The sequence below is a fragment of the Abrus precatorius genome, unplaced genomic scaffold, assembly GCF_003935025.1.
Source record: "Abrus precatorius isolate BTA unplaced genomic scaffold, Abrus_2018 Scaffold2, whole genome shotgun sequence".
Taxonomy (NCBI): domain Eukaryota; kingdom Viridiplantae; phylum Streptophyta; class Magnoliopsida; order Fabales; family Fabaceae; genus Abrus; species Abrus precatorius.
This window is the reverse complement of record NW_020874362.1, coordinates 28,957,752-28,983,538: the sequence shown is the minus strand read 5'-3', so window position 1 is coordinate 28,983,538 and position 25,787 is coordinate 28,957,752. Positions and strand designations below refer to the sequence as shown.

The 25,787-nt window shown below is 26.4% G+C and overlaps 3 protein-coding genes across 3 annotated transcripts; 1 reads left to right on the top strand and 2 right to left on the bottom strand.

Annotated features, from left to right (window-relative positions):
* Nucleotides 1-1,559: 1,559 nt before the first annotated feature.
* Nucleotides 1,560-2,450, bottom strand: LOC113859779 (dirigent protein 25-like). Its single transcript, XM_027492469.1, has one exon. It carries the CDS (start codon nt 2,448-2,450, stop codon nt 1,560-1,562), a length of 891 nt encoding a protein of 296 aa, XP_027348270.1.
* Nucleotides 2,451-3,902: 1,452 nt separating this feature from the next.
* LOC113859174 (licodione synthase-like) lies at nt 3,903-6,972 on the bottom strand. The gene is made up of 2 exons (XM_027491990.1): nt 6,049-6,972; nt 3,903-4,559 (listed from the first exon to the last, which is right to left on the bottom strand). The coding sequence occupies exons 1-2, from the start codon at nt 6,970-6,972 to the stop codon at nt 3,903-3,905; spliced, it is 1,581 nt and encodes a 526-aa protein (XP_027347791.1).
* Nucleotides 6,973-24,179: 17,207 nt separating this feature from the next.
* Nucleotides 24,180-25,070, top strand: LOC113859778 (dirigent protein 25-like). The gene has a single exon (XM_027492468.1). It carries the CDS (start codon nt 24,180-24,182, stop codon nt 25,068-25,070), a length of 891 nt encoding a protein of 296 aa, XP_027348269.1.
* Nucleotides 25,071-25,787: the final 717 nt, after the last annotated feature.

The following is a 25,787-nucleotide window of genomic DNA, read 5'->3' as shown; positions in this document are numbered from 1 at the left end:
AATTAAGATATATATGAGATATGATCCATTGACACTTAGTGTCAATAGATTTTATCCCTATATATATGTGTGTGTATGGAGCGGAGTTGATATTTAGATATCCATATTCACACTCATTCTTATTAAAATTTGTGAGTATTTATTTATATATGTACATGTATCTATGTAATGGGTAAATACCTTGTCCAATGAGTAAATTTTGTAAATACTCATATAGTATTTTACCCGTTGCAATCTTTGTTAGCTAGCATGTTAATTCCAATTATAACACGCCATCTAGTGCTTTGATTTTAAGGTGGTGGATCCCAAAGATGAGGTTTTGAAGGATGGTGATATAGTGATCAATCTAGATGAAAGGGCTGGATTGACGGCTCCAAGGGCTCATAACCTAGTGTGTGTTCTCGTTGAAAGGAACAGCTACAGTAAAATCTTTGGTTATTGATTTATCTTCCAAATCAGTATACCACTGTAGTACTATTGCCTATGCTAGATAGCTCAAGTTTAAAAATAAAACTTGAGATTTGTTTGAGATTTAAAAATAAAACATAAATATATTGGCAGCAGGGAAGATATGTTGGTTTTCTTTAAGACACAGAAACAGCTTAAATATTTTTTTTTTCCTGTTTTCTATATTGATATTGGACTTTAATTTTAGTTTCTAAAAAAAAGTAGTTTTAGTTTCTATAATTTTCTAATTGTTATTTTAATTTCTTTTATTGATGTGATTTCACAAAAACTTAACACATGACAACTTATATAACCACATCATTATTTGATAGTAATTACAGTCTACAAGTACTGAGTGTAAAAAATTAGAAATTAGAAATTAAAAATAAAGATATTAATTAAAGTTAATTTCTTTTAAAAATATAGAAACTAAATATATTTAAGAAAAAAAGTATTCTAAGGATGACCAAGCAATTAATTATAAACCTATACCAACTTAACTCCTTTTTGGCATTGTTCGTAACAAACATCCTCAACTGGGCATTTTTGCATAATAAAAGCTTTGTAATGTCATTACAAAAGTGTAACTCCTATAAAATATTTTTAGATTAAACGTCAAGAAATGCAAAATCCATTATTTCAAAATTTTCATTCGATAAATGTTACTCGTTTACACTTTTTATACACATCTATCCCTAATTAAGCTTTGATGAACTCAATTTCAGAAATATACAATTGATTGAAAAAAAATTGAGAAATATACCGTTGAGGATAAAAAAAATTTGTTGTATGACTTTAGCCTATTTCTTCACTCTAATTTCGTCCAACAACAAGCCAAAGAATCAAGCAGAGATTTGATCTTAATTATGCTCAAATATGATGCAAATAAAAAGGGTAACTAGATCTAGCTGGATATTTAAAAGCAAAAATAAGTAATGAATACTCAAAGGATACAAGTTTGAATATTATCCAAAACAAAGCAATAAACTTCGACTTTTGGCACAGTGAGATTCAGATATAACATCACCCCAAAAAGTAAAACATGCTTATAGAGCGAGATTCATAAGAACAAACAAATACTTAATCTGTCGTAGTTCTAAATACAAAACACCCTAATATGCAAGATAGGCAGTGAGCTGCATGAGAGTCTGGACTCCATCAGCATTCTGTTGCTGACCTGTAACCGGAAAGACCTTAATAACAGCAAAGCCATTGGCATTAACAAACTTGCCAGTGCCCCCAATGATGGCAAGTTGGGATTCAGAAACTTGGGTTCTGTGAACACCAAAGAAACAAAGACTATCAACATAACCATTCTCTTCAAACTTGGAGGTGAAAGCCAAAACCTGAGAGGTTCCATCAACAGAGCTGGCTACATAAAAGCCCTGTGCCTTCCCAAGCAAAGAAGAACCCAATTCATGACCTTCCGTTAACTCATCATCAAACACAGTCATTGTCCCAAACATCAACTTCTCAAGGGTCATTCCTTCTGGAAGTTGATTCGTGTTTGTCACCGGGAAACCCATTCCTCCGTTCAGTAAGTTGTTCCCGTTGTTGTTGAAGACGTTCCCACTCGTACCCGCCAGTCCGGTGAGGAATGGGAGGTTATTGTTGTTCAGAATCCCGTCGTTGTTGTTGTTCTGTGGAACGCCGTTGTTTATTGGAAGGTTCGCACCGTTTGGCTTCGCAAACGCAACTTGTGCGTTCAGAGCTGGATTTGTCACCACTCCTGTCACTGCTCTCGCTGAGGGGTTCGACCCACCCACCATGTCGTGCATGTAAAACGTCAGCGTTTTATGTTGGTCAACGCCTTTCACTTCTGCTGCTGGGGATGCTGCCACCAGCGGAGGGACAGTGGTTGAAATTGGGGATTCCGCTGTGTCGGGTTCTTCTGGCGATGTTGTTGGTGTCTCTACCTCATCCAGGATTCGAGTTGAAGTTGTTCCTGTCGTTGCATGGAATATAAGTGCTATGCACATTATGGCTTTCAATGGCACATTCATGGCCACAGATCGAGTTAGTATTTTTTTATGGTTGAAGGCTCTTCTTACAACTTAATTTGACCATGACGATGAAGAGTTACGGTGACGGGTATATAACATGAATCGAAGAATTATGAAATGACGGAGTTGATGAGCGGAGTAGTTGATGAGTGGAGCTAGCTCCTGCTTATCTCATTTTCGATCACCAAAGTTCTCGTTGTAGTTGTTTGAACTAAACAACACATGATCTTACCGTTAAAAATAATAATTAAAAAATAAAGTATTATATAAATTATAAAAATGAAAAGATGTGAATAAATATATGTTAGTGTAAATTAAAGATTATACTTCTTTAATTAAAGATAATAATTTTTTATTTAACTATTTAACATTTAGGAAATAATTATTTTTTAATATAAATTATTATATTATTATTATAAATAATAATTTGTACTCGTGTGTTTTTTTTTTTGACAAAATCCAATTTTTTTTATTGTGTTAGTTCTTCTCTTTTTTTTTTTTATCTCTTTTGTATTAAATTATATGTTTGAAGATACTTTCTAATTTGCTGGATGTTTATTGAAGAAAATTGATAGTAAAAATTAAATTTTAATTTCTCAATATTTTAAGAACTAAATTTTAAAAAAAAGTTATAAGAATTTCCTCAATACATGATATATTAATAAGGACAAAAAATATTATTAAGTATGAAATATTTAAAAAATTAAATGAGGTAGTAATGTAAGAGTTTTAATTTTTTTATCAGCCATTTCAACACTTAACAAAAGAAATGTTAATGACAAATATTAAATTCTAATATTTTAAAGATTAAATTTTAATAAAAAAGAACTTTACAATTATTTATCACAAAATATATTAGAGGTAAAAAATTATTTAAACTTTAAATTTATTCTTCAAAGATATAATAAAATAAAGAATTAAAATAATGACCAAAAAAATTTTAAGAATTAATTTGGCTATAAGCAAATTTTTTTAAAGATTAATTTGACCAAAAAAAAAAATCCGTAAAGATCTAAAATGATAGCTACATGAATCTTTAGAATAATAGTTTGATCATGACTAAAAACTTTAAAAGACGTGTATGATTGCACACGAAGTGTTAGAGGATTAAATAAAAAATTTGCTCTGATATTGAAAAGTTTAACAAAGTTATAGTTGACCAAAAAATTATATAAAATGATTAACCATTGTAGCTAAAATAAAATTATAGTCACTTATCCTTATCAGGTAAAAATCATTGCTTAATATTTTATCCAAACTCCATCTGTATTAAATAAAATACCCAAAAGAAAATTGATATCTGAATACATTCAAATACTCAAGTTGTGGAATACCGTCAAATTGCATTACTTTATTATGGGCAGAATACTCGTCATCGCATTTTACAATGCAAGTTTCATATCCAAAACACAGATGGAATACCGAATGGAAATGACATGTATAGCATTGATACTACAGTTGAAGAAAAGGAGTGGGATTTAATCGTGCAACTGGAATACCAATAAGATCATTAGCCCTAGGAGCAGATAATCCTGGTCGTTCATCCATGTTGATTGTATTTTTGCCCTGGTCTAATATTTGACCTTGGGAATCAAGCATCTTCCACTCAAAGCATTGAATAATAGCTCCAATGATAGTGGGTAATTCCCTCATGGCCAAAGGCATGCCAGGGCAACCTCTCCTTCCACTACCAAATGGCAACAACTCAAAGTGTTGCCCTTTGATATCTATAAGACTCCCTTCACCTTCTACAAACCTCTCTGGCTTAAACTGTAATGGATTTTCCCAAATCTTTGGGTCCCTTCCCATGGCCCACATATTTATGCAAACAATTGTACCTTTTGGAATCATGTTCCCATTAACCACACAATCTTTAGTTCCTTTTCTCATAATCATTGGTAATGGAGGGTGAAGCCTCATTATTTCTTTTATGATTGCATGGATGTAAGGAAGGTTTGGAATGTCTTCTTCGCACACTAATCTTTTGTTCCCAATGACTCTATCTATTTCTTCTTGAGCTTTTTTTAGCGCCTTTGGATGGTTGAACAATTCTGCTATTGTCCATTCCACTGTGATGGCCGTTGTGTCCGTAGCTGCGGTAAAGTAATCCTAGAAATCGTATAAAGTAGATTAAGTGTTAGAAGATAATTATTCACCTTTAAGCAAGTATAATAAGATCAATTATATTGAAACAGGATATGGAGTTAACTTTTTGTCTGCTTTATCCCTTTTAACGAAAAAAAAAAGTGTTTTGTTAATTTTTTTATTATGAATCTGATACTCTTTATATAAAAAAGAAACAAAGCTTTGAAGAGATAAAAGTGTTTTAATTTCATCAAGGAGATATATTTATCACAAAAGTTAATAAAATTTTTATTAAGCGATAATTTATGATTAAATATAGTACATTTTTTTTAACATAATCAATCCATTTTCATTAAATTCTAAAAACGATGATGGTATATTTCATATTATAAACTTGAGTATTTATTTTTAAATTTAAATATATGTTTTTTGTTGCTTCTTTTTCCTTATGTCATGCATGATTTTATGAATATTTATTACTTAATTTTATATTTTAAAATTTTTTAAATTTTTTAAAATTTTCTTCTAACATTAACATTTATATTTTAAAATATTAGCTTTTATCTTAAGATTGTATTCTCGTCTTCTTTCCTTTAACATTTTATACAAAAAAAAATAGATTTAATTAATTTTCAATTTAATTTAAACTTTTTTTTATCAAATATTAATTTCTTATATTCTTAAAACAAATTTTCATATTTTATACAATTTTTTTTCTCTAAATCCAAATTACTTGTATTTTTTTACTTGCTTATTTGAATTAATTATGAATATTAATAAAAAATTAAAATTAATTTTTAATATTTTAAAAATTTATTTAAATTTTAAAATACACCTATAATACAAGAGTTGTATATGTTAAATAAAAGGACAAAAAATCATATAAAAAATGCTAGAAACATTTTTATGCAACATTTTTATAATTGATCAATTTTTTACCCAAGTATTTGTCTCATACATTGATTATTTTTATTTTTAAAAAAATAAGTTTAATTTTAAAAAATAAACTACGTACAATAAGTGTATTAAAGAATAAAAAAATATTAGTAACATTTCTAAAAATTTGTACAGTATAATAAGTATTTTTAATATTATTTTTTTATCAATATTGAAATTTAATGTTGATAGTCAAAACATTATAGTTGGTATGAAAGATCAATTTATTAGTTACTAGAATGAACTCTTTATTTTAATTCAAGAATAACATTGAAAAGACTTATAGTACTATATTTAAATCAAGTCTTAAAAATAAATATTATTAGTATACTTTCAAACTTATTTTTGAAATTCATTTTTGATATTGGTTGAGATCCATTTAAATTCGTGAAATTAAAAATAAATCTTATTAAATAAGAATGAAAAAGAATTATTAAATTTTAACTAAAAATTTGTTAAAAAGAATATTAAAAAAATTCCTATCAAAATTATTGTCCGTTTAAAGGTGACAATATGTCAATTTCTAAAGCTATCAGTTAATGTTATAAAACGTCACGGGGAGAACTTAATTACGTACCAAGATCAATGATTTAATATGGTTCCTAGTCAACTTGACCTCACAATCTTTCTCCTCAGCAACATCAAGCAAAATGTCAAGAAAATCCTTCAATTTCTCTTCACTTTCCTCTCCATTCGTATCTTTTGCTTTCTTTCTTGATTCCTCACGATCAGAGATGACCTTCTCCAACAAAGCATCGTACCTCCTATGTATGTCCGTTGCCCTCTTCTCGAAACCTTGCAAGTCCATGTTTTTAAAGAACCCAATGAAATCCGACACATTAAATTCCCCGAAAATTTGTGTGACCTCACGAACCAAAGCCCGTGCTTGTTCTGCTTCACCGTCTGTTCCCGAGCTCTTAATACTCAACATCATTTGCGATATTACGTTGTTTGAAAGCCTCAACAATGCATCGGTGAGATTAACGCTCTCATTGGCCTTCGATTTTAACGCAAGAATTTGAATGAATTCGTGGAGTTCTCGAGTTCGAATAGGTAGAAACTGTGCCATGGTTCGGTTACCCAATAGCTCAGTGGTGCTTAGCTTTTTCATGAATTTCCAGTAAGTGTCATAAGGAGCGAAAGCAAACGTAGCATTATCGTAGGTAACCATGTTGATGACCATACTCATTTTTCGTGAAGAAAATGTGAGTTCGTGGGTTTTGAGAAACTCTTTGGCAAGTTCTGGGGTGCTTGCAATCACGAATCGAACAGAACCAAGTCGAAGGCTTATAAGAGGGCCATATCGGACAGAGATGTCTCGGAAAGCTTGATGGATAACGGGTTTAAGGAGATGGAGATGTCCAATTATTGGTATTGCTGGTGGGCTTGGAGGGTACTTCAATTTGGGTTTTGATTTATTTTTTCTCCCAAAGAAAAGAAATTGGAGAAGGAAAATAGAGAGTATCGAAATGAGAACCAGTGTGAGGAACTCAGAAATCATCATGGTAGCTTAATTGGGAAATGGAAATGGAAATGAAAATGAAAATAGAAAGGATACTTATGACTTATGCATTGGACATGGTTTATTTTGCCGCTACTACCATGTGCTTTTTATAGTAATAAACAAGCGCAATGCAAAGTTGTTTGGCTCTCGTTAAATACAACTTGTGATTGTTAAATAGTTAAACGATGTTGATACATATATTTTATTTTCCCTCACATCTCATTATACATTACATGTTTATTTTATTCAGTTCTTATCTTCCTAAATATAAATACTCCAAAGAATAACATCAATCACCAAGCATATTATATTTTGTACGTCAACTTACACTGATTAATACGTGCAAGGAGTTTCTAAATTGAAGTTGTCATTTTGAAGATAACACCGAAAGGTGCAATTTTTTAGTTTATCAAAATATTATAAAATTAATTTATTAAAAATAAATAATAAATATATCCATTTAAAAAAAAATTAAATACACATATGCTTGCTTTATTAAAACAATAAATTCACATTAAAATAATTGCTTTAACTTGCTATACGCGTACATAAGAAAAAATGTTGGTGCGTAGATGTTCTCGTTAGTTAGTCATAGTCTACACTCTAAAGATGGAATCTGAGAAATACCATTTTTTTTGGAAAGTAGAGAAGTATATTTATTCATTAAAAGGAGACAACTTGAGAAGCCTCCGAAGTCAAGTACAGAGGATGCAATCATACTTAAAAGAACCTCCATATTGTAAAACACATTCAACAGTCAAGACAAATAAAATACAAATTTGAATGTTTAACAGCTCATGATTCCTGAGTATGCCGCAAGATTAGCCCCTTGCACATGCCCAACAAACCAAAACTCAATTAGATTGATGCAAAAACATAGTAATGCAATTATGAACATCATAAGGTACATCCAGCAAAAGTAAAGTAAAAAGGTAATTTTCACTCGTGTCTTTTAAATGAAGAAAACATTTTATGGATAAACAGTAAAATTAATATTTTATTTGAAAAAATTAAATATTTTTTAATTTTAAAATATTAAACAAATTATAATTATTAATTAATAAAAACATGTAATATCTTCTTAAATTTACAAATATCATAGTAAACACCAGTAGAAAAGGCCGTAACGCGCCGCCCATTGATTGTTTAGACCCCTTTCGTTACCAAATTTGAATATTTTTTGTTGTTGTTTGATATCTCAAATCTATCTCCTTTGAATTCTACTTTCCCTCAAAATCAATTCATTATGCGTTCCAACGTCCTCATCTCGATTTCATTTGACCAATCTCGACCATTATCATTTATCAACCACATCTCCAAAATTTTCATTAGCAGCATAATTATTATTCTAATTTTTATTAGCAGCACCTTTGACTGGATAGAATTCCTCTTACCTGCTACTCTTATTTCTAATTTTCGAATTAAACTTTATTTAGATAAACTTACTATAAGTTTTGTAAATATATATATATATAGAAAATAAATGTTTTATAAATTAAAATTAATTTATATTTTTCTATTTTAAAAATTAATCTTATTTCACTTTTTAAAAATTTTAAAATTAAGTTATTTTTAATTTCTGAAAAACATTTTTTTTATATTATTTTCTTCTCTTACAATAACTTATTTATAAAATCATCTAAATAGAATCTTATGTTAAAAAAAAAAAAAAAAAAACATCAACTAAAGTCTCATCATACCATACCAAGTTAAGATTTGACTCCAAGGCTACTAATATCCGTAAGACTTTCCTTACTATTCTCAACTACACAAATGATTGCCCGAGTTGCAATTTACGTATTGACTGCGACAGTTATAAATTAAGTAATTTTTTATGTTGGTAAAATCTACAATATAAGTGAGAGGGTTTAGTATTTTTTTTTTCTATTATTGATTTTATATGAATAAATAATAAAATTAAAAAATACTAATATTTTTTATTTTTAAAATATTAAAAAAATTACAACTGTTAATTTAAAAAATTACGAAATATCTTTTTAAATTTACAAGTAGTATAGCAAGCACCTTCTAAGTCATGTCTATTATATTTTTTTAAGGAGTGATTTGATACTATTATTGTTATGTTTTGACAGTAAAGAAAAAATAAGTACGAGAAAAATTAAAGTAAAAGGAATTAAAATATAAGATATAATAAGAGAAAAGAAAGTAGTAAAAAAAATAAGAGAAAAGAAAAATATAAAATTAGTTAATTATTTAAAGAATAAAACTAATTAAAAAAATATTTGATTAGGCTTATACATTCGATATTTAGGTTATAAATTTATAAACTAATTGAAACATATATTAGTTAGGTTTATCCTGTGCACTTCGACCTTGATGCATAAGTTAGAAAAAAAAAATGATCTAATAATTATATTTTCCAACCAAGTCATCATTTCCATTGAGAACTGCTTCGTCCACTTCGTTCGCGTTGACTTTCACTAAAAATATTTTATTTGCGATAAGGTTACTTAATTTATATACACTTGCATTTTTTTCACGCAATTAACTAAATTTAAGTACATAAAATTATTAAGTGAAAAAGTTAACTAGTACAAAATCATTCTAACTTAATTAATAGTTTCAAATTTGAATTCTATATATACAATTATGTTAAATATTTATTTAACTTCATTTGCAAGATGATGTAATAAAAAAATCAAAACAAAAATAAAAGACAAAAATAAATTCGGTAAAAATTTAAGATAAAATAAGACAATAGAGATTATATATAAAAGTAGTAGTTATTTAAAAAGTTACAGCTATTTTACTTAATTTATAAGTTTAAATATACTGTATAGTTAAAAAAATGGTTAAATTAATTAAAATCATTAAAACACATGAATTATTTAATGAAATTGTTCCAACTTGGGATATAATATTTATTAGTCTGAAAAAAAAGTAATTAAATTTATTTTATACACTTATATCTTCGAGCATAATGTGGAAAAAATGATATAATAATCACGACCATTTGATCGAGGTTGACTTCGATCAAAATCTTCAACAACTATTGTTTGTTAGGGATTATTTTTCGTGCAAGTTCATCCACGTTGACTTCCGCGTCTTCAAGATCTATCATAAAACTTTTCATTGGCAGTAGAGTTAATTATTCAACTAGAGTTTAAATACTTAAAATTTCAAAAGTTTATATATGTGTAGGAAAACTATACCATAAATTTAAAGAATATAAGAAATATTATATAAACACTCTCACACTAATAAGATAATAAAACTGTGTCTATTTAATAACAGTAAAAATAAATATTTTTTTTAATAAACTAAGAATAATAGTTATGAATCAAAACTATTAAATTTAATATTCTTTTTTTACACATTTCATTGTTTTTAGTAGTAGATGTTTGTACTGGAGATAATCCAAGAGATAATATTATTAAAACTGTAGAAAATAATAAGAAAATAAATAATTAAAATTAAAATACATTATCTATATTAATGTGACTCAATCTGCAAATATTATTTCATATTAAGAAATTCGTCACCATACATAACCACCAAAATTACAAATAAATATTGATCACATTTGTTATTTTATTTTGAAAAACTAATTATCGTATATCCTGAAATTACAACATTGTTATCTGCTATCAGATAAATTTTGCTCATATGAATAAATTAAAACACAAGTAAATCGATGCTCTTATATGTAAAGTTAACTTGACGTGAATGTATTAGCTTTTCTTGTATTCTTACAAAACTTTAAAAAAAACTTAAATGAAATAATAAAAAGTACATACATCTAAAAAAAATATTTTTAAAAATCATTACAATATAATACTTATAAGTTTTACTAACTCCAATATTATTCTTATAAATTTTTAAATATTTAATTAAGCTTGAGTTATTTTATTATATATATGGTGAAAATTAAATTACTCCAAGGATATTTTTCCGTTTAATATTTTTTTTGTATAAATAATGAATTTTTCAATCTAACTTTAAATTAAAAGAATTAAAATAACTAAAGTTTCCACAAAGTCATATGAATTAAAAATTAATTAATCTTTTGTTAGATAATTTTATTTTAACGTCTATATATATTTTTAAAATACTAATTATAAAATTATATACTTATAAAGATATATATATATATATATATATATATATATATTATTCACGACATATTAAAAATATAAACATTTAAATAAATTTAGGATGAAAAATATATATTTATTATTCTTTCATAATTTTAATGCAATAAAAATGTTTTTAATAAAAAATTATATTAATTTTATATGTTTCAATCTCATACTAAGAAATGGGTTAACAAAATACCATTACAAATTATGTATAACTATCAATTGTGATCGGAGGAAAAAATAATGTTGACACCACATACGAGAGTCAAAATAGTTAAGAAAAACAATAATAATTGAATTTATTAAAAAATATATGTTTGATATATAATTCGATAAAATCTAATCAGTCTAGCTTATTTATGCTTTTTTAATCGGTGCATTTGATATTAAATATTTTTTTATACTTTATATTGCTTAAAAATATTAAATAAATTATTGTTTTAATTTAATTTTTGATAAAAATATATTCTATTAATATAAAATTTAATTTATAAGATATAAAAACATTAATATACTTTGTATACAATAAAAATAAAATCAATTAAACTTTATTTTTAACATAAATTTAAATATTTTATTATAGATTTTCATATTAAAACATGAGGATGATATAAAATATTCCGTCTAAGATAATCACTAATTATAAATTATTTTTTATTAATTATGCATAATTAATAGGGTAAATTACACTCTCAAATTTTTAATTGACACCTCTAATTTTTTTTTGCAAGAATTTGGTCTTCCTTAATTTATATAATTATATAAAATATTAGCTGTGTCTTGTATAATATGAAAGATATGTAAGTAGTATATTAAGTAAAATTTGTTAAACTTTATGAAAAGGTGAGTTTAGTTTATTCTAATTAATGAGTTTTTATTTTTTTTCTACATCACATGTATACTCTATAAGCAAGTTAGAACTTTTTATTTGAGTATTTAATATAATTATATCCACATCAATTCAAATACTAAGATATACATACTTTGTAATATCAGAACTCTTATATTTTACATTCTAAATTTTTATTTTTTATAAATTTATATTATTTTGTCATTATAAATATATTATTTTATTTTATTAAAATTTTAAACAATATTTTTATTAAATTTAAATTTGTATTATATCTAAATTTGTATTTTTATTTTAATTTTATCGTGCTGATAAATAGTAAAATTTATGAAAGCCCAAAGTGTAGTATGAATTAGATCACTTCATATCTACGAGTAGATACATGTATGTTCAAGTGAATAACCTTGCTAATTATTCTCTATAACCTTATCTATCAAATAAGCAACGCAACTATCGGAGAGGCAAGCAGAGATTTGGATATAATAATTTTTATTAAATTTTAATAAATATACAAAGATACGTAATTAGAAATTAATATATAATAATTTTTTATTCAATAAATTTAATATTTATGATTTTAATGTATTAGATCTTGTGATTTTTAACAAATTACGTTTAAAAGTTAAAATTTATGATTTTTAATAAATATTAGATCATTATATGTCTTTAAATACTAGTTAAAAAAATTCTGTTTAAAAGTTAAAAATTTTATTTATTTCTAAATTTGTTCGGATTCCACCTAGCACGGGTAATTAATTCGACTAAAGAAAATATTTTTACCAAATCAAGCCCTCACAGTCACGTGTCAATCTTGACTTTTACCTAAACAACCGACATTAGTATGTATGTTTTAAAAATTTTGGAATTCAAAAGAAAAAGAATTCAAATTCAAAGCTACAAATAAAATTTGGATTTGGATGGTTGCATTATTAAATTTGAAAGTGAGTTCTTTTTTTTTTTTTTTTGTTACGGTTAAGCATTTTATTATTATTTTTATTTTAAATTATTTTTACATTTTTTTAGAATTATTTTGAAATATAACTTTAAATTTTGAATAAGTGATCTCATTTCTTTTATTTATAATTTTTTTTTTTGTTAATCAAGATTTAAAAGTCCAAAAACAAACAAACACATAAATTATACATCTAGCCAACCAAATACTTGGAGAGTCTAATCTTAAAGTAAGAGTCTTGTCAAAATAAAGAAAAGGCAAGTTACACTCAGATCTAAGTTTTATAAACCAATATGCACTCTAATTAGTTTTTTTAAGGACATAGCTAAAACAAATGAACTTAATCTCTCTCAACAAACTCCTAATTTCACTAATAACAAAAGAAAAAAGGATGATGCAACTTTGATGGTTAACAATTGAGGAGATAGCCACCTCATAGTTGCATTTAATCCAAATAAGTTAAATCTTTCTGGCCATGACTAGTTTTATTTTTAGTAGACTCTTCAAAGTTCTGCAACAAGAGAGGAACACAAAATCAAAGAGCTATGAAAACTAGCAATGAGCCTGTCATCACTATCACTGATTAGACCTTTGTAGCTTGTAGTCTTGTAGCTTGGGAAGTAGCTCCATCAACATTTAACTTGAATTGAAAGTTCATAGGTGATTGTCATTTGATTAACCTCTCAACCTGTAGACATCCAAATTCTACTTCTTGGTCAAGCCTGCCACAGAAAATAAGAAAATCAAGCTCAAATTTTATCTTATGCAACAATGACTCACAATTAAGAAAATAGTTTTGAAAAATTTCCCTATTCCTATTATTCCACAAATTCTAAATAGCAAATTCAAACAAAAAATTTCAATAAAGATACAAAGGAAAGTTAGAATTAGACAAATTAAATATCAATCAGCTGATGAATCATTGACTGAAGAACAAGGACCAACTATCAAGGAAAACCAACTGGTTCTATATCCGCTTAGCAAACAAACAGTCCCTTAGGACATGGATTACAGTCTCAACATCTTCATTACACCTATAGTCATTTGACAACACCTCAACAAGTGCACTCAATCGTACAAGTAATATAAAGAAAGTAAAGTATCTTTCCCACGGATATTGATGTAAACACGTATTGATTCACTAAATTGAACTAATTGAATGCAGTTAGGATTGAAGGAGACTCTAAAATATAAATTGATTTAATTTACTTTGCAAGTAAATAACAACGAAATATGAAATAAGATGAGAAATTCAATGATAAGATAGTTAGAATTAGACTTCACCCATTGTTCATGTGATAAATTAAACTCCTTTACTAGTTCAAGCTCTTCTTAAGATGTTAAGAAAAGTTTTCACTAAATTAATTCATATTCAATTCCTTGGTATACAAATTCTCTTAAACCTATACACAAAGATTAATTCCTTAATTCCAAATGTATGAGTCAAAGGTTTTAGAGTACAAGGAAACCAAAAGATCACACACCCAATAATTTCTATTCCTAGAAAATTAAATGATGAGACAAGTAAATTAAGAAGCACAACCACTCATTCCATTTTCCAATGTCAAGAAGGTTCATAAAAACAAAGCATGAGTAGCAAATTCATACCAAGCATTAAAAACAAATTTACAAGCTAACATCAAAACAAACTTAAACTAGAGTCAAGAATCTAATTACATCACAATCCCAAAGGGATCCATCAACCCTAACTACAAAATGTTTAGCAATCCATCATAGAAATGAAAAACACAAGAAAAGAAGGAGAGGTCCCCTTAGCCGTATTCTTAAGAAGAAAATGAGTCTGGAAACTTTCTCCAATCTTTCTTTCCAAAGACTCAAGTATAGGTCCGGTCTTCCTGCCCTCAAAGAGTTGCTCCTTGGCTCTTTCTCACAAACAAGAAAAAACCCTACCTCCTTCTTACAATGTGTCTCCAATCTCTTTTATATTCCACAATATGTATTATTGTCCACGTCAGTAAGTTTGAGCCTTGACGCACAAACGTCTGCACTTTGGCACTGAAAGTCCTGCAACTTCATTAGCTAATTATGATAAGCGCCTTAGTGCACACAAGCTTGCGCCTTGGCACAAGATGACCCGAGAGTGCATTGTCACATTTGGGTAGCGCCTTGGCACACATAGGTCTGTGCCTTGGCGCTGAATAACCTGCAATCAATATCCAAACTTCAGCATTTTTCATCCAAAACAGTAGTAAGGTAAAAAAAATGTAAAAATTAGAATTCTAATAAATTTAGAAGAAAAAATGAAATTTAAGAAGTTAAAGAAGAAGAAAAGAAGATTAAAATTAACTAAAAAACTACATACTACTAAACTCTTAACATCATGTTTGTATGGTTCAACATTAGTAAGGAGTCTTCCATATACTATTTTTTATAAAAAAAACATAAGTAGGACTTGCCCAACTGCAAATAAGATTAAAAACATTATGATGTTGATTCTGAGGTTACTCAAGGAAAAAAATCTATTTGTAAGAAAATTTAATGGAGAAGACTCCATTACTAGTATATTTAAAAATTAAGAAAAAAGTCCTACCCCCTACAAGGGTAAGAGAATTGATTTGAGCAATTAAATTACATAAAGACTTAGGGAACAAAGTCTTAATTTTAGACCAGTTCCAACAACTATTGTGTACAAACATAGCTACAGGATTATTCAATTCAAAATCAGGGACAAGTAACAGGGTAGAGTAACTAAGGCTTTGTTGGGCTTGAACCTAATCTTTCCAAAACTTAATAGTCAGTCCATCACCGAAGACCTAACCTAGCCCATTAGAAAAAGCCTTCCAAACAGATAGAATGTTACTCCATAGATGAGAGGAATTCTAATAGTTACCAGAATTAAGGTTCTTCTAATAAAAAATTTGTATTTACTCCTAATTACTTGGACCCATAAGACATTAGGGGACGTGATTCTTTAATTTATAATTTTGAAACATAATTTTAAATTATTTTTTATAAGATAAATTGTATATATTTTAGAACAAATTTTAGGTGTTCTATCATATAATTTTTTTATTATTATTTAATTAAAATTAGATTTTATTTTAGTATGTATAACTAATATTTATCATTAAATCATTATTTGAATAATCAAGATTAAAATACATATATTTAAAAGGTTTACAATTAATTGATCTTTTAAAATAATCATATCATTTCAACAAGCTTTTAATCTCAAAAAATATACTTGTTATTAAACTCAATTTTGTTGTATGGATCAAATTACACTAACAATTTATTTGTTTCAGCAAATTTAATGGAAATGAATTCTTTACATTTGTTTAAGCAAAAATCCCTCTCCCTCTTACTCTTTTTAGCTCCCTCTTTTCTCCTCCTTTTTCCCTTCTACCCAACTCCTCTTTCTTTATCCCTTTTCCCTTCTTCTTTTCTTCCTTTTACCCCTTCCTAGCCCCTTTTGCTCCCTTCTCATTCCTCTCGCACTCTCTTCCTCCTACTCCCACTTAGCTCCCTCTGCTCTCTCCTTCTTACTCCCTCTCTCTTGCTTCATCTTTTACTTAAGTAAATTTTTTTTACTTAAGCAAAAATCATTTTTTGTATAGTTTATTTTTTAAAAAAATGTATTATTGGTTGCGGTTTGCATCAAAATTGTAGATGATTCAAATTTAATCAAGATTGATTTAGGTAAAAATAAAAAATAAATATTTTTACTATTTAGTATCTTTGTTTAGTTTGGAAACTAAGAAATATAATCGTGTAGACATACTGTAATATTTTTTTTTTTGCCAACATGACAAGAGCGTGTGATCAAAAGTTTTATGAAAAATGTGATATTAAGTTGGATTTTATTAAAATTAAAAATATTATAAAATTTTTATTTATCAAAAAACTAATCTTTGAAAATAAACTAGAATTTTAAAGTCTAATTACGTGAAATAAAATGTGGAAATTGAATTCCATTACACTCTTAATATATCCCTTAAAAAAGATATTACCTTATAATCAATTATGTAATTAATGATAACTCTAAGATACTCTTTTAAACACTAAAATAAAATAAAAGAAATCAATAACTTTCTTTGGTGAAATAGTAAACTCAAGGTTACGTGTTCTCGAGAAAACAACAAACATTTTCAAAAGAAAAATTACTGTAATAAAAACGTATTGATCTTAAGCTAGTTTAGCTACACGTTAGGTTTAACAAAAAAAGTAGTCGAGCTAAACGTATGTCCTAAAAATATTGACTCTTAAGATAGCCTAATAACTACACACAAGCCCTAAAAATAATATCACCAAACCACGATAATGATAGTTAGCTAACGATGAGTGAGAGCGATGAATGTTACGAAAGAATCGAGAGCAATAACCACGGTTGTTATAATTATCAAAGTAACAGTGAATAGATAATTTAGTCTATAATCATAAACCTTAATAAGTTTGAGAAAGACATCCGAGGAGGCAGCAGCTCTTCTCTTCTTTGGTCGTACAAGGCTAAATTAAGAAGAGAAGAAGGCTTCCAACTCAATTAAGAAATTCGATTAGACCTCAGGAGGGGGAGCTTTTAGTATCATAATAATTGTAATAATAGTCAAATAAAAATGTTTTCATAGTCAAACTAATTAATTTTTTAAGCATATACAGCAATGCTACGACAATGAGTCATTTGACTTCTCAAAAATAAATAATTTAAACATCTTATTTCAACTTTGAAAATAAGCTTTCAAAGTATCCTTTAATTCATAACTTAATATCGGGCGTATTATACGATCAAAGAATGATTTGAAAGTCGCTTCAATGCTGAAATCAAATGTTTGAATTCCTTGTTTTTAAGCAGCCAGATAATTTTCTTATTGTAACATTACCCGTAGCAAGGCTACCAAAAATAATATTCTGTAAGTGAATTTTCACAATTTGAATAAGTTTTTGCAAAATTAACGGAAATATAATTCATTAGAATATAATTATTAACTTCTCAAAAGTGATAAACGAGTTTAATTTTAGCGTACTTTTAGTATAAACTAATATTTCACCCACGCAGAATTTTGATAAGAAAATAACAATTATTATAGAAAGAAAATTTATTAAAAAAAGAAATTTGTAATTACATATCATTAATTTGTATCAACAAACTCAACACTACAAAAATTTATCCAAAACTTTCTTGTAAATAATAGTTGTAATTATGTTTAAAATAATATTTTTTCTATCATAATGTGTCATGACACTTTGAGTAGAAATAAGAATGAGTTGATATATTTTCATTTTTTGCCATAGATAACTTTATTTTTTCACAAGAACTTCTTTTAACAAAACTTGATAGATTTTTGAATTAATTATTACCAATTAACATCATAAAATGTAATTGTTGTATATGGTTAAAAAAAAGGTTAATATTGGAGAGAACTCATTGGTTACAAAATTTCATTATCTCACTCAAGTCTGAATTGATGAATAATCTAGTTGCAAATTATGATGCCCAATGCCCTTGGAGCTTCACTTGAGACTATTACATATAATCACTAAACTTATATCAAATTTTATCACTGTACATTAGACCATAAATTTACCAAAAACATATTTAGATAGTTTTTTATCTTCATCCATTACATGATGATAATAGTCCGGCCTACATCAACATTTGAAATAAACTTGGCAACTTCATCTGCATGGTTAGACCAGAGAGTGCACTGTAACTTCTTTTTCCTACACGTTTAAATATGCAATAGTTTAGGCATTTGAGTCAAAGAAATATTTAAATATATATTAAGGAAGAATCAAATCTTCAATGAAGGTAAATTATAAATAACTAAGGTTAAACAATAAATCAAAAGCACACTTACTCAATATCCTCAACATATAGAATCAACTTCCTACGAGGCACACCATCCCTGCAAGCTTCCTTTAAATTTTCAATCTCATTAACTCTTCCCATGACATATAAATAGTTGAAAAATAATTATCAATGGCCCTACAAAAGTATATGAATATTAAAAGCATTATTTATCACATTATTATAAGTACCATAGAAGGAATGATGTACCAACCAAAATTCAATTATCAACTCTAGAATACAACATATCACCAAATGAAATAAATGTAAATCCAAATTGATGAATAGCATGAGTAGGCTCACAAAGAGGAACAGAAGTTGAAGACTAGAAGTTGATCTTGAAAGTGTGCTAGTACAACAGCAATCTCCCGTGTTCTATCTCACTCCAAAGTTAACTAAAACATAAAGTTTACCTTCAAAAAGCACTTCCTTAAACTTATTTAGGAATATTTTCCTTTTAGATGCTTGGATTCGACCTCCCTACGAGACTGTTAAGAAAAATTAATTAGTTCAAAATATTATGATTGCCCCTTACAAAATGATGACTAATTCAATAATAATATAACTCACATGGACATTGAGCAAAACCATCTCAACAAAAATAATATCGTGTTTATTATCATATCTAGTCATACTTCACTTGCAAAATACTCATTCCTTAATTTTTCATGTTGATTTGAGTGGAGAAATGTCAGAAATTTTGTTCAAATTGGGAGTCATCTTCTCACGATCAAAGGAGTGCCAAAATTACTTACCAAATTAACTTTCAATCATTAAAACCTTAAGAGACAACGAGAAACATAACCAATTGTTAGTGTTTAAGAAAACAAAATAAATAATATATTTAAATAAAATATATGAAGTATGAATGAACATGCCTATTATAAATTAAGAGAATAAAAATACTATTTAGTATTGGATATTATAATTTCAAAATAAATTGAGTCAATTAATACAAAAAAGCAAATAAAAACAATATGCGATATAAGAAAAGCTGAAAGCTATATGAAAATAGTTGAGCAAACTTCTCAGATTTACTTGAAATCTGTGAAGAAGGTTTACAGTAATTACCCACCAAGTGCAAACATACTATTTCGAACATAAATGTTAGTCCTTTAATAGCAAATCGTGCAAACTAAATTCTTAGCTAGGAATAATTATAGAAATATTTTAAAAATATAATAAATATTATTATTCTTTCTTAAAATATTCTATTTTGATTCATTTTATTTTTAATATCATTTTTTATTATGCATTGTTAGAGTAATTATAGGAAAATGATTCAATTCCTCCGTAAAATTATGTAAATATTACAATATTAAGAATAAGATAAAGTATTTAAATATTATAAAATTGATTATTTTTAATCATTATGAGTGTTATTAGTGTGGGTGTGACCATTATTTTAAAGTAAAATATCAGAATATAGTTAACAAAGAAATTATATGGTATACTATATTAATTAATAAATATTATTATTCTTATTTAAGGTATTCTATTTTGATTTAATTTTATTTCTGATTATGCATTATTAGAATAATTACAAAAAAAATTCTCTCATATTAAGCTTAATTAGGAATCATATAATATAAAATATAATTTAATATTTAGTTCAAATTATTTATTACTTTTTATTTAAATTATTTTATTGTATATCTAATTCAAAAATTTATTATTATTAGAAATTTTTTAAAAAGAATTATATGGTATACTATAATAATTACTAAATATTATTATTCTTGTTTAAAATATTTTTATTTTATTTTATTTTATTTTTGATTATGTACTATTAGAGTAATTATAGAAAAAGATTCAATTCATCCGTAAATAATTATGAAAAGATTGTAATATTACAATATCTCAATTAGTAATAATTTATCTCAAAAAGTAGGACAAATTTATTAGAGATACAATATTTTTTAAGATCCATTATGAAAATTTTAAATATCTTGTTAATTAGTAATTAGAAAAATTAATGTAATTAAACCAATTTACTTATTTATTATAAAAAATTAAAATTAAAAAATATTGTAAAATTTATTATTTTAAAATTTAAAAAAAAAAACTTACTTGTGACACATGTACAAAAGTAGATTAAATTTAGTATATTATATAGATTAGACACATGGTTCTTGTCTTATTACGGTACAGTCAAATATTATTTTTTATTATAATACTATATCGATTATATTATAATAATTAGTGAATATTATTATTCTTATTTTAAGATATTTTATTTTTATTTATTTTATTTTTAATTATGTATTATTAACGTAATTATAGAATAAAAATTCAATTCATTCATAAAATTATGAAAAGATTATAATATTACAATATTAGTTATTAATAATTTATATCAAAAAGTAGATTAAATTTATTAGAGATACAATATTTTTTAAGATTTATTGTAAAAATTTTAAATATCTTATCAATTAGTAATTAGAGAAATTAATACAATTAAACTAATTTATTTATTTATTATTCAAAAAATTAAAATTAAAGAATATTGTATAATATTATTTTTAAAGCTCTTAAAAAAAATTTGTCACATGTGTATAGAGATGGATTAAATTTAGTATATTATATAGATATTTTTACACTTAATAAATTATAATATACTATAAATATAATTTTTATATTAATTTGTACAAAATTCAACAGTTTTTTTATATGACAATATATTAATAAGTGATGATATAAAAAAATATTTAAATTAAATTTATATATATATATATATATGTGCATATAAATTGATAAAATCAATATCATTTTGATTATAATAAATTATATATAATCAAATGACAAAAATTTTTTACATGTTATATAAAAATTAGTGAAAAAATTAAAAAGAAAGGAATTACCTTCAAATATTTAAAAATATTAAAAAGATAACTTATTTAACTAAATTTGAATTATACATAAAAAAGTATTCACATTTTCATGATGTCTCTAAAAAATATTAAAGTATTTATTTAATTTCTAAAACTTTAATATTTTTAATAAAATAGTTACTTATTTAAAATATTAATTTTTTTATAAAACATTTACATATTCTAAAATTAAAGAAAAAGGAAGAAAAAATGAAAATAATTAAGTTTGTCTATTTTTTATTCTTACCTCTACAAATTTGCCTGTGCAGTAAAAAAAAATTATAGTTACGTGATTTTAAATAAAAAATCTGTTTGATAAATTAAAAATGACTGACATTATTTGAAAAATATTGTGAGAAAATTAAATATGAAACCTCTTTAAAAGGTATTCGACAAAAGTATTTCTTTTAAAAATGTTAAAATAATTTAAAAAATGTATTTTTATTTATTAGTCTTTTTTATCATAGAATAATTTATATATCGCAATTATTAATTGTAACGTGAATTAAAAAATTTACATGATATTTTAAAATAAAAGTATAAAAAAAATATATTTTTTGTTATAAAATATAAGATAATTCACATAACGTAGCTAAACTGATGTGCCTACATTTTTATAATACGTGAATTATAGAACTATATATAAGATAATCATAAATTGTATATATTAATAAAAATTTAATTATTTAAATAAAATAAAAACATACGGACAATTTTATTAAAAAAAGCTTCGTTTAAATTATAAAAAAAAAGTATAAAAATATTTATATGCTTTATTTTGAATATATATATATATATATATATATATATGTAATTCATGTACTTAATTTTATAACAATAAAAGAATTTATATATCATTATAATAAATTTTTATATTCTATGTTTTTTAATTTTATTTTAAAGAAAATAGATATACTTCAATTCACACACTTGGATCACTTAAAGGAAGAAAAAAAAGAAGACAAAATATAGTTATCTACAAAATATCCACATGCCTAATTTTAAAAGATACAAATTGCAAGTCATGGTGTGAGAGCAAATATATTCCGATTTTGATACAGAAAAAAGAAAGAGAAACATAATGTATAATATTATTTAGAAATCACATAGGAAGAGATAGACCAAATTATGAAGGAAGAGAGTAAAATAAAAGACAAATCGACTGGTATTCGAATTTAATAGGAGTTTTCAGGGGATGGGTTGGATTAATTTTGACAAATTATTTTTCTTCACTCAATTTTATCTATAGTTGGGGTCCATACTTAAATAAAAAAAACTAAAATTTTATATATGATTGATGACTTAATTTTAATATTTTAAATAATAAATTTATTAAAAATAAATAAGAAATTATTTATTCTAAAAATAATACAATAATAATAAATTTAATATTAATCTAAAATAAGGAGATAAAACAATATAAAATAAAAATAAACTTTAACAACCTCTTATAAATTATAAAATATAAAAATTTAATATTCATTAAATAATGTACAACATCAAAAAATTGAAAGATTAATAGTAAAAAAAATTAAATTACTTATCAATCTTTAATTTTTTGTTTCAAATAAATTAAAAAAAATAAAAATGATATAAAATTAATATTAAAAGGTTCACGTGAGACAGATCATTAGGTCAAATGGTTTAATTGAATTTTAATGAAATAACCTTGTAATTCATCTCATATTTTACTGGGTTTCAATATTTTTATCCGGATTGATCTATTTATTAAATTAACCCACTAACTTTTATTTGGATTAAATTGTTTTGTTGGATTCATGGAAAGAACATAACCTATAAACACTGTGAAATGCACCTCAAATGTATATTAGAGCTTCAATTAATGTTTAAAAATTTTCACTCAACTCAAACCGACCTAACTATAGATGAATTAGATTGTGTTGCATGGTCAGGTTGGTATCAATATAAAAAATAAAATAAAATTCTTGTGTATGATCAATAACTTATTTTTAACATTTCAAATAAAAAATTTATTAAAATCAAATAATAAATAATTGTGACAACCTTTCATAGATACAAAATTTAATATTCATCTCATAACTTAAAGCAATACATAATATTTAATACATAAGGTTTAAAAATTAAAAGTTACAAATGATTTATTAATTTTTAATTATTTATTTCAAACAACAAATTTAAAATATATATATATATATATATATATATATATATATATATATAGAATTAACAAGCGAAAAGTTTATATGACACAAATCATTAGGTCTATTATATTGGTTAATTTTAAAGTTGCAAACCGTATTTTACTGGATTGGTCAGATATAAAAAATAAAAAAAAACCTCTGAACAGTGAAGAAGCACCTCAGACATATATATAAGTTTCAATTAATGTTTAAAATCACGTGTGTAATTATATAATTCATTTGTTGTTTAGTTCAAACAACTACAACGAGAACTTTGGGGATCGAAAATGAGATAAGCAAGAGCTAGCTCCACCCATCAACTACTCCGCTCATCAACTCCATCGTTTCATAATTCTTCGATTCATGTTATATATACCCGTCACCGTAAGTCTTCATCGTCATCATCAAATTAAGTTGTGAGAAGAGCCTTCAACCGTAAAAAAATATTAACTCGATCTGTGGCCATGACTGTACCATTGAAAGCCATAATGTGCATAGCACTTATATTCCATGCAACGACAGGAACCACTTCAACTCGAATCCTGGATGAGGTAGAGACACCAACGACATCGCCAGAAGAACCCGACACAGCGGAATCCCCAATTTCAACCACTGTCCCTCCGCTGGTGGCAGCATCCCCAGCAGCAGAAGTGAAAGGCGTTGACCAACATAAAACGCTGACGTTTTACATGCACGACATGGTGGGTGGGTCGAACCCCTCAGCGAGAGCAGTGACAGGAGTGGTAACAAATCCAGCTCTGAACGCACAAGTTGCGTTTGCGAAGCCAAACGGTGCGAACCTTCCAATAAACAACGGGGTTCCACAGAACAACAACAACGACGGGATTCTGAACAACAATAACCTCCCATTCCTCACCGGGCTGGCGGGTACGAGTGGGAACGTCTTCAACAACAACGGGAATAACTTGCTGAACGGAGGAATGGGTTTCCCGGTGACAAACACGAATCAACTTCCAGAAGGAATGACCCTTGAGAAGTTGATGTTTGGGACAATGACTGTGTTTGATGATGAGTTAACGGAAGGTCATGAATTGGGTTCTTCTTTGCTTGGGAAGGCACAGGGCTTTTATGTAGCCAGCTCTGTTGATGGAACCTCTCAGGTTTTGGCTTTCACCGCCAAGTTTGAAGAGAATGGTTATGTTGATAGTCTTTGTTTCTTTGGTGTTCACAGAACCCAAGTTTCTGAATCCCAACTTGCCATCATTGGGGGCACTGGCAAGTTTGTTAATGCCAATGGCTTTGCTGTTATTAAGGTCTTTCCGGTTACCGGTCAGCAACAGAATGCAGATGGAGTCCAGACTCTCATGCAGCTCACTGCCTATCTTGCATATTAGGGTGTCTTTTATACGATGAACTTTCTGATTCCAACTTACTATTATTGCAAAATATTTGTATTTCGTGTAATGAAATGTCAGCGTATTTTACTTTTGTAACAAAAAGTAAATGTGCCACAAACAAAAATCAAATTTATTGCTTTGAATGCAAATCCTCTTAATACTACTTTTCCTACTTAAACGTAAGTATTAAATAAATAAATATATTTATTAACTTAAAAATATTTAATATTTAAGAAAATTCGTGTACATATAAAGTAAAATAAAATAAAATCCTTTAATGCATCTTAGTAGGTCAACCTCCTCTTCATTTTCATTTAGTTCCTTGACTTGGGAGATTTTGATAATAGAAAAAAACACTCGTAAAAATAAGCGTACGTAAGACCCTAGAATCTTCCTCTCTACATGGACAAAGACCTTAGTCAATTGGCTGGCGTCATGTACGATGAGTTATCTTGATAGGATCAAAATTACATGGAAGTTTAGGTGGATAACCTCTTCGTTGATAGAGATTATGTACGTCATTCACGATAATTGATGGAACAGATCTTAAAGGAATTTGTCTAAGGTCTAGTGTATCTTAATAGTGTTTTATTCGGACGGTTGAATATTGGCTACGTGCAGGGATGCAGGGACAGATAAGGTAGTCTCGGGATCTCGACATAGAATCTAACAATGATTTTTCTTTTAGTTTGACAACGGTTAATTACATTCATT

Bases quoted from the DNA above. Each gene is read 5' to 3' on its own strand.
- LOC113859779 (XM_027492469.1), bottom strand. From the start codon at position 2,450: ATGAATGTGCCATTGAAAGCCATAATGTGCATAGCACTTATATTCCAT.
- LOC113859174 (XM_027491990.1), bottom strand. From the start codon at position 6,972: ATGATTTCTGAGTTCCTCACACTGGTTCTCATTTCGATACTCTCTATT. The intron at 4,560-6,048 runs GTACGTAATTAA...TACGATTTCTAG, and splicing joins ATATTAAATCATTGATCTTG to GATTACTTTACCGCAGCTAC.
- LOC113859778 (XM_027492468.1), top strand. From the start codon at position 24,180: ATGACTGTACCATTGAAAGCCATAATGTGCATAGCACTTATATTCCAT.